General features: G+C 47.4%; 1 protein-coding gene across 2 annotated transcripts; it reads left to right on the forward strand.

The window, feature by feature from the left end:
* The first annotated feature begins 225 nt into the window (after positions 1-225).
* LOC308063781 (toll-like receptor 2 type-1) lies at positions 226-9,601 on the forward strand. Of its 2 annotated transcripts, XM_080387207.1 has the most exons (3): positions 226-1,556; positions 4,913-4,989; positions 6,843-9,601. In XM_080387207.1, exon 3 carries the CDS (start codon positions 6,847-6,849, stop codon positions 9,226-9,228), a length of 2,382 nt encoding a protein of 793 aa, XP_080243333.1. In that variant the 5' UTR covers positions 226-1,556; positions 4,913-4,989; positions 6,843-6,846; the 3' UTR covers positions 9,229-9,601. The 2 variants fall into 2 exon arrangements, with proteins under 2 accessions (XP_080243333.1, XP_080243332.1); XM_080387206.1 differs by lacking the exons at positions 226-1,556; positions 4,913-4,989 and adding an exon at positions 6,535-6,557.
* Positions 9,602-9,681: the final 80 nt, after the last annotated feature.

Consider the following 9,681-nt stretch of genomic DNA (forward strand, 5'->3'; position numbering starts at 1 on the left):
GGCAGGTTTGGTGCCTTCTGGGTGGCCAGAGCACAGGGTGGTTGTGGCTCTGTCTGGAAACCTGCAAAATCCTTGTTTTGAAATAGGCATGGCACCTCATTTTCTTAAAAACTGGAAACATGTTTTATGTCTCCAAATACCTCTGCATAACAGATGACCTCTGTCATATAGTTTGGCATACAGCAAACTGATGGACACAACAAGAGTGTGATAGATGGAGAGCAAAGAAAAGAAGTTCTTCAAAATACTGGGTGAGCGGTACTTTGGAAGGCTACCCAGAGGTATTTCCTGAAGACAGCCAAAAAACTGAAGTAGCTTTGTATGTTGATAATGTAGAACCAATTAGTAGTGTGAAAATAGCAGAAAATATACTAAAAGAAAATGTGATTTCCAGATTATGTCTGTTTTAGCGGATGGATGCCCAGCAGCAGTCAACTGGGAGCCCGTTTGCTCAGGTGATGAGAGGTACGTTTGGGCTGACCTCCAAGGTCCCAGTGCTGTGACGTTTGTGTTTCAGGTTCCTGAGTCCCACAGCCTGATTAGGCTGCAGAGTGCCTGTGGAGAACCAGGGTTAGGATAGGGGAAGTATAAGGGCTGGTACAGGCGAGCTAGCCTGTAAGAAAAGCTGAAGTCAAGGCTGCTCTGAGCAGACTCTTTATGGGTCCTGAGCACCTGCCTCCATGCATGGTTCCCATCCCTGCATCTTCTCTGGGAGCTGGACCTCTTCCGCAGGGATGCAGGAAGCCCTGGGTGGTGCTCTGAGGAAGTTACGCTCCACCAGATGTATTTCCAGACGGACCTTTCCCCCGTGCACATCCTGGCCCCTACCAGGACTATTTTGGCAGCAATGAGGTCTTTTCTTTTGTCGAGTCGTGCTGATGTAACTGTCCTAGAAAAACAAAACTTTCCATATTATTAGAACAAGCTTCAATGTCTTAGCCTGCAAACTCCCCTGCCAGCTGCTCCCCTGTTAAGGCAGCAAATCAGTGTCATGTTATTCCAACTGAATGCTTCCTGAAAGGAGATGGTCAAATAAAACCCCACAGCCCTGGTTCCTTGGCAGAGGCTGGCTGTTGAATGAGTAACCGCTTACACAGCATCATCATCCTCTGCCACAGCAGCAGGGCAAGGACAGTCCGGAAGGAACATAAAGGGAATCTGCTCCTTTGCATTGGAACTTTCAGTCTGAAGATTTAACCAGGGGACTGAGCAGCTGGAAGGGTAAGCCTGATACAGAACACGACAAAGTTAAAATTGTTTATTTTTCATTATAATGTTTCTTTTTGTTGTAGTTCGAACATGAATACCCGAAGCCCTGCAAGTCAGATTAAAGCACAGGCACCAGCAGTACATGCCAAGGCTCTGCTTCCAGGACCATGAAAGGATGCCAAGCCGTTCTGCTTTCAATTACACAAGTATTATACCTCCTGCTCCAAAGACTGCAAACACAGATCTGACCGTTTTTCCTCGCCATTTCCAGGGGGGCTTAAGAGCAGAGTGCTGGGCTGGCACCACTGCGGCCCAGCCAACACACCAACTCATCCCAGTTACCAAGGGTAAGTGTCAGGAAGCAGTTGTGCCCTGCTTGCAAAGATTTGGAAAGCGTTTCTGTTCATATCCCAGACTGACAAATGGATTTGTGAGTTCCCTCCCTTTTCTACTGCTTCTGCCTTTTCTTTGAGGCCGGGGTCTGGGGGCGGGTGTCGCCTGGGCTGGGCCCCTTCTGCACTGGTCGCTTGTCTTTTTTCAGCAAAAAAAGCAAAAAGCAGCTGAGTGTGGATGCTGACATAGAGGAAGAAACAGAGGAAGGGAGTGTACAGGCTGCGGGTCCTCTCGTGTGGGACTGGGAAGGGGAAGTGCTTTAAGGAGTGCGACTTGCCCAGATGCTGCAAGAGATGGAGAAGTCGGTGCCTCTGGCAGGCAGGGGGAAGAGGCTGCAGGGCTCTAAAACTGGGGTCTGATCTTAAAGCTGTGTTCCCTGAGTAACACCACACAGATGCAGAAAGAGGAGACAGTGGGAATACGATGGTGAAATAACCCTTGTAACTCTGGTGGCAGACCGACTGAGGACGAGTGTTGCCACATGGTTCATGGTTTTTGATCAAGTCCCTCCTTGTGGGGTTCTGTGCCACATACACCTGCCTCTGTTTCTAATTCTGTTTTGGTCAAAACCCATCTAATACGGTCGCCCATCACTGGTCGCTGCCCTGCCTGTTAGCAGTAGGGTTTTACTAATGGAAGAGGGCTGTGGCAGGAGCCTGTCCCTCTGCCAGCAGAGGCAACGCAGGGACCCAGCACCGAGCCACAGGAATCCGGGATGCTGAGTGGGCTGTAGCTGGGGGTCGGGGAAGAGTTGGCTGAAGGAAGCGTGTGCTTCTTGAGCTGCTCTCTGATGAACAGGAACATCTAAAGCAAGAGAGCTTCAAAAGTGCTGACCACAGCTCTGTCTCAGCCCTATCTGCCAGCAAAGGCTTGTGTGGCATCTCTGCTTGGAACATCTGCAGTTACAAAAGCACAGGCTTGATGCACATCTGTGCCTTTCTGCTGGGAAAAAGTAATGTACTGGCACCAGTGGAAGCATGTACCTTTTTTAAAAGACTATAAAGGAGGAAGGATAGTCATAGATTAAAGTTGGAGGAGTAGAGAAAGCACCCACAAGGTGCAACTTTGTTCAGTGTTAAACATGCAGTTACTCTGGAGAAAAAGCAGATGAATGGTATTCTCATCTTAAAAGACAACAGCTTTCTCCTACTTTAGACTCTTTGATTTCAAAAGATGTTGTTTTGAGTCCAGGCTGGAGCTCAATTTGGAAGCTGATCCTCTGGGAGGCAGGTGGCTGGTACCTTGCCTCTGTGTGTGGGGCAGCTTGTGGAGGGCATTTCTGTCCATCTTGAGCATCCTCGGACCTTCCTGACTCTGGATAACCTGATAAATCCTGACAAATTGACCTGAGATGAGAGAGGAGAAGTTGTGCTGCTTGTTGACTTTTTTCCCTACTGAAGGAAACCAGCAGAAGTCCCACTGATTTCTTGGCTTTTAAGCAGCTTGCTGAACTGCTTGGTTTGTGAGCTGTGGCATGGGAAGGTGGGCAGGGTTGCTCTGGTCTTCCCTTTCTCAGGGAAACCAGAAGCCTGGCCCAGTTCACAAACATGATGAGAGCGGGCTGAGCCTGGATGTTAGGAGAAAGGCAGTACTTCTGAAAAAATAGCTGGTGCCTACCTTGAATTTCCACAAACGCATGGTGGTGAAGCTGTAACAGGTAGAAAAGCATGCTCGTTTCATATTGAATGAAGTACGTGGCTTCATATGTGGTCTACTCTTCTCCAAAGCTCTTCTTAACTACATTTAAGTTTACTAAGGGGTTTCAATTCTAATGACAAAAACTTCTAGCAATGAGTTTCATCAACCTCAGAATTAACATTTTTAAACATTTTGAAAATTGAAAGTCTTCTCTGTTGAAGAAAAATAACGATTTCTGCAGAGAGGTGCTAGAGGGAAGAGGTAGCTTTGGGGAAGCTGATGACATTCCTTCACTAAAAAGACTATTCCCCTCCCTTGCTGTGTCCCATAGCTGCTCTGTCTCTGTTTTAGAATGCGGTTATGCTTATCACCTATTCTCTGTAGCAGGCAGAAAATACAAGGGTATCTCAGTCTTTAAATTCCTTTTTTTTGGAAAGCGTCAAGTTGTTAACCTAATGTGCAACACTAATTTCAGCGCAGTGGAACTGAAAGTTGCTATGAGATGCACTCTGGCTTCTGCCTGGGCTTTACCACCCTTGAGGATGCAGATGCCACCATGGGCCCTCTGACACTTGGCAGGTGACAGGAGTCAGTCTGTCTGTCTGCTGTAAGGCAGGTACCTCTTGGTGCAAGGGGGCAGCAGATCACAATTTCTGTGCACAGAAAAGAAATGGCAGTAAGAAGGCTGGGGGTTTAAATGTCATGGGTTTTCCTTTCAGAGCTGGTAGGAAAACTCCCTGCTCCTTCACGCATGCAGCATGCTTGGCCATTTGACCAACTGTGTGTTTCCATTCAGTCAAGCTAAAACAAATATCATCAAACTTCCCCTCTCAAAATTGCCTCGGATGTTTACAGAGAGGTACTTTATTTCAATCTGTGTCATCTTTTTCAGACAGCATATCATCCCATTCTTATGCATTTTCTATTTGTTGATTACATATGACTGCAGTGTCCTAGGAAATGAAATGATGCTAAGTGTTTTCCAGTACTGTCTTTGACTAAACAATTTGACTCCAGCATTTATATCAATATAATATATATATCAATCTATATATTGATAATATATATATATTTACAGAACCTACACAACAAAATAATTTGGCTGTGCTGAGATGTTCTGTTGCTCAGTACAGTTAACAACCCCCCAGTGCATACCAAACAATAAGTATCACAATGTAAAGATACAGGGAGGTGAATGCTGTTCTCCATAGGAACTATTTCTGCACTTAATGCTGAAGGAAGTGATTGTGAAAGAATGACTTGTGCAAAATGGTTGCATCAGCTTTTCCAGTGATGGACAACTGACAAAAAGGAAGAGACCTGCCACTGAATTTCATCTTGCAACGAAGAAAGTGCAAATATGACCTATGCTCATTTTTGTGTCCTCAGTCAGCAGCAGCGATAGAACTGGTTGAAATGTGAGTTTGAAGGGCAGCATCATGTGTGCCGGACAGTGCTGAACTCTTCAGAAGCCACGGTTTCCTTAGGGGAGCAGCCATTAAAGCAAAGCTGTGTGGACTGGTGTGCCTCACTGGCTGAGTAGTTGGAGGACATGGGGAAACTGTCAAGATAAAGTTTTGTTTGAAGAGTACAGGCTGAAATGTTTTCTCACTCCAGGACTATCATTGCACCAGACCTGCCAAAGGATTTCCAGCTTTTGTTGTAATTGCAGATATGAAGTGACTGCTTGGATCCCAGAGTACATGATCAGCACACGAGGAGGCTGAAACACTGGGTGCAGTACACAAGGTAAGTTGTTTACTCTCTGCTTGTTCAGGAGTTGAGGGTACTGTTCATCTGCAGTACTGAAACTGTTTACAGCAGCTTGTGAGCTTTTACCAAGTGACTTATTTTCTGGTGTAACCACTGGTGAAATGTTCTTTGGCACCTGTGGCAGGAAACACAGCCTTTCTGTAAATTAAAATCAGTATTATTCTAATTATATCCACTGTTTATAGGGTGGCAGTAACACCCAATTCCCATCAGTTACCAGTGTTGATTTACAGAAAAAAAGTGATAGACTTGTTTGATTGCATATCAGCTTGTTCTGCCTTTCCAGTAAAGAACGTAAATGGCTTACACAGTGTGTAAAAGGGTGTGCCAGAAGCCTACACAGCTCTGCTTTTTAGAAGCCCTGAGGCTGGTGAGACTCCATACGGGGGACCCCAAAATCTCTTCCAGGAAAGTTTGCGGTGTTGGAAGCCACAGCCCACTCGAAGGGCTGAGAGGGGGGACATGGTCTGTTCAGGCTTCTGCCTGCGGGGTAGCCATGCTAGATGGGCAGGCTGATGCTGCAAAGCTGTGAGCATTCAGAAGCATAGTATTGCACAGCTATAGAACCATAGAATCATTTCGGTTGAAAAAGATCCTTAAGAACATTGAATCAACCATTAACCTCACCGCTAAACCATGTCCCTAAGCACCATGTCTACACATCCTTTAAATACCCCCAGGGATGGTGACTCAGCCAGTTCCCTGGTCAGCCTGTTCCAGTGCTTGAAAACCCTTTCAGTGAAGATATTTTCCTGATATCCAATTTAAACCTCCCCTTGAGGCCATTTCCTCTCATCATATCGCTTGTTACTTGCCAGAAGAGACCGGCCCCCACCTGCCTACAACCCCCTCTCAGGCAGCTGTAGGAGCAATAAGGCCCCCCCGAGCCTCCTCCTCTCCAGGCTGAACACCCCGGTTCCCTCAGCCGCCCCTGCCAAGACTTGTGCTCCAGACCCCCCACCAGCCTCGCTGCCCGTCCCTGGACACGCTCCAGCACCTCCCTGTCCCTCTTGCAGCGAGGGGCCCAAACCTGAACTCGGTACCTGAGGTGCGGCCTCACCAGTGCCGAGCGCAGGGGGACGGTCACTGCCCTTGCCCCGCTGGCCACACCGTTTCAGACACCAGCCAGGACGCTGCCGGCCTTCCTGGCCACCTGGGCACCCTGCTGGCTCCTGCCCAGCCGGCTGCCAGCCAGCACCCCCAGGCCCTTTCCCCCCAGGCCCTGCCCAGCCGCTCTCCCCCAGCCTGTAGCGCTGCGGGGGGTTGCTGTGACCCAAGGGCAGGGCCCGGCACTGAGCCTGGTGGAACCTCGTACAGTGGCCTCGGCCCATCGGTGCAGCCTGCCCAGACCCTCTGCAGAGCCTCCTGCCCTCAGGCCGACCAACACTCCCGCCCAGCTGGGGGACATCTGCAAACTGGCTGAGGCTGCGCTCCATCCCCTCAGCCAGATCATTGATGGTCTAACCATCTTCCCCTGTTTAGGGCTGAGACGTCCAGCTGTAGCTTCATTGCTGAGAGGAGGCGTGATGTGAGAGGCGTTAGAGGTGAGAGCTGTAGCCAATGCGCATATGGAAAGGCAGGACATTGAAAATGATCCTTTATGACTGTCGAGACATGATCTGGCTGTACTCCACAGCTAGGTAGCACACCATGTTTGCAGGGCTGAGCAGCTGAAGTATGAGGGGAAGACTGTTGTTACAGGATAACTCTTAGAATAAAAAAAATTGAACCTGAAATTCCTAATAAAATCACATAGGTTTTCAACAGTTTTTGGTTGCTATTCGAAACTAAAAATTGGCACTAACTTCTCTCCTTTCTGTTTCCTACAGCAAAATGTTCAAGCAAATGAAATACAAATCTAGAACAACACAGAATTGGCAAGTGTGGGCTATCTACATGATCTTCGCTGCAAACCTCTCTGAAGAGCAAGTGCTGAAGCAGGCTTGTCCTTCATGCGGTGCCACTGAGGTTTGCAACTGCTCTGCCAGGGGCTTGGACTTCATTCCCCCAGGGCTCACGGGCAAAATCACAGTGTTAAACCTGGCCCACAACAGGATAAAGCGCATCCAGTCCCAGGACCTGCAGCAGGCTGTGAACCTGAGAGCCCTGCTGCTGCAGTCCAACAACATCAGCTCCATAGATGTGGACTCGTTCCGCTCCCTCGGGAAACTGGAGCTCTTGGACTTGTCAAATAACAGCTTGGCTTACTTGTACCCTGCGTGGTTTGGGCAGCTTTTTTCACTCCAGCACCTCCACCTTCAAGGGAATTCCTACAGAGACCTGGGGGAAAGCTCCCCCTTCTCTAGCCTGAGAAACCTGAGCTCTCTCCGCCTGGGCAACCCCTGGTTCTCCACAATAAGGCAAGGGAACTTTGAGGGCATTGCGCTTCTTGACAAACTGTGGATTGATGGTGGCAACCTCAGTCAGTACGAGCCGGGAAGTTTGAAATCGTTTAAGAAGATAAATCACATGATCATAAACATAAGAAATACTAATGTATTCTCAGCGATTATCAGGGACCTTCTCCACTCTGTCACTTGGTTAGAAGTGAGAGACATTAGATTAGAGATTGAAAAAGAAACCTTGGTGCAGAATGCTACGCTTCCTTTTAGGATACAAAAACTTACATTTAGAGATGCTTCATTCACAGATCAATACATGAGCCGAATACTAGTATTACTGAAGGACATCACATCTTTAGTAGAGTTAGAGGCAATTGATTGTGTGCTTGATGGGAAAGGAGAATGGGATATCAAAGAAATCGCAAGGAGTGGGAAAAGTTTTGTTGAAACTGTATCATTAAAAAATATAGTAATTCAGAATTTTCATTTGTTTTTTGACCTGAAAGGCATGGAGTCACAAATAAACCAACTAAAAAGACTCACCATTGCAAGTTCCAGAGTTTTCATGGTAGCATGCAAACTTGCAAAGCATTTTTCATCACTTCTGTATCTAGACTTCAGCGATAATTTGCTTGTAAATAATCGTTTAAAAGAGACAATCTGTGAAGGTGCTTGGCCCTCATTGCAAACTTTAAATCTAAGTGAAAACTCTCTAAAATCTCTGAAAAACACCGCAAATTCTGTAACTCGTCTACCCAAACTGATTAATCTTGACATTAGTCAAAATAATTTTGGTGAGATGCCAGATGTATGTGAATGGCCAGAAAACCTGAAATATTTGAATCTCTCCAGCACTCAAATATCTGAGGTCACCGCTTGCATTCCCCCAACGCTGGAAGTTCTGGACGTTAGCGCTAACAACCTGAGGGGGTTTGAACTGCAACTGCCTTTTCTCAAAGAGCTGTACCTCACCAAAAACCAGCTGAAGACCTTGCCTGGTGCCATATCCATTCCGAACTTAGTGGTTATGTCAGTCAGAGGAAACAAGCTCAACGGTTTGTCCAAGGAAGAGTTTGTGTCCTTCAAGAAAATGGAGCTGCTGGATGCCAGCGACAACAGCTTCATCTGTTCCTGTGAATTCCTCTCCTTCATCCACCACCAGGCCGAGATAGCCCAGGTGCTGGTGGGGTGGCCAGATGAGTACATCTGTGACTCTCCGCTGGCCGTGAGAGGGGCACAGGTTGGAGCTGTGCACCTCTCCCTGATGGAGTGCCACAGGTCCCTCGTGGTGTCGTTGATCTGCGCCGTGGTCTTCCTGGTCATCCTCGTGCTCGTGGCTGCGGGCTACAAGTACCACGCGGTCTGGTACCTGCGAATGACCTGGGCATGGCTCCAAGCCAAGCGGAAGCCCAAGCGAGCCCCGCCAAAGGACATCTGCTACGACGCTTTTGTCTCCTACAGCGAGAATGACTCCGACTGGGTGGAAAACATCATGGTGCGGGAGCTGGAGCAGGCCTGCCCCCCGTTCCGGCTCTGCCTTCATAAGCGGGACTTTGTGCCTGGGAAGTGGATTGTGGACAACATCATTGACTCCATCGAGAAGAGCCACAAGACACTCTTTGTGCTGTCCGAGCACTTTGTGCAGAGCGAGTGGTGCAAATACGAGCTGGACTTCTCGCACTTCCGCCTCTTTGACGAGAACAACGATGCGGCGATTCTCGTCCTCCTGGAGCCCATCCAGAGCAAAGCAATTCCCAGGAGGTTCTGCAAGCTGCGCAAGATCATGAACACAAAGACCTACCTTGAGTGGCCTCGTGGTGAAGAGCAGCAGGAGATGTTTTGGGAAAACTTGAAAGGAGCCTTGAAGTCGTAAAGCAAGTCAGCAGTACCCATTTCAGCATATTTCCAAAGGATCTATGTCAGTGTTTGCTTATGCTAAGCGTTTTTTCTTTCTTATTATTCTGCCTAAGGAGAACTGGCTTTGTTGTGTATAGAAATAATTGTCATCTTACTAAATGTGAAAACCCACTTCAGGCTTTCCCATGATTTGATACTCTGATCTTTCACAACCCCTGCCAATAACTATGATATTTGAAAGCCATGTTGGGTTTCATATACTTATCTAAATTCATTTAGCTATATGTAGGGCATTTCTGTACTTTTTCCTCCTCTTACCACATCCCCAGCTAGTTGCTAATGATGCGATTGTAATTTAGAAATGAAAATAAAAGCCAAGTACTTCAATACTCCCCTGCGTCTGTTATTCTCCTTTAGTTTATTTTCAGTGCCATCATGCATAGCACAGCAATTAAAATTAAATTCTGAA

This window comes from Falco punctatus (genome assembly GCF_963210335.1).
Source record: "Falco punctatus genome assembly, chromosome: 1".
NCBI lineage: Eukaryota > Metazoa > Chordata > Aves > Falconiformes > Falconidae > Falco > Falco punctatus.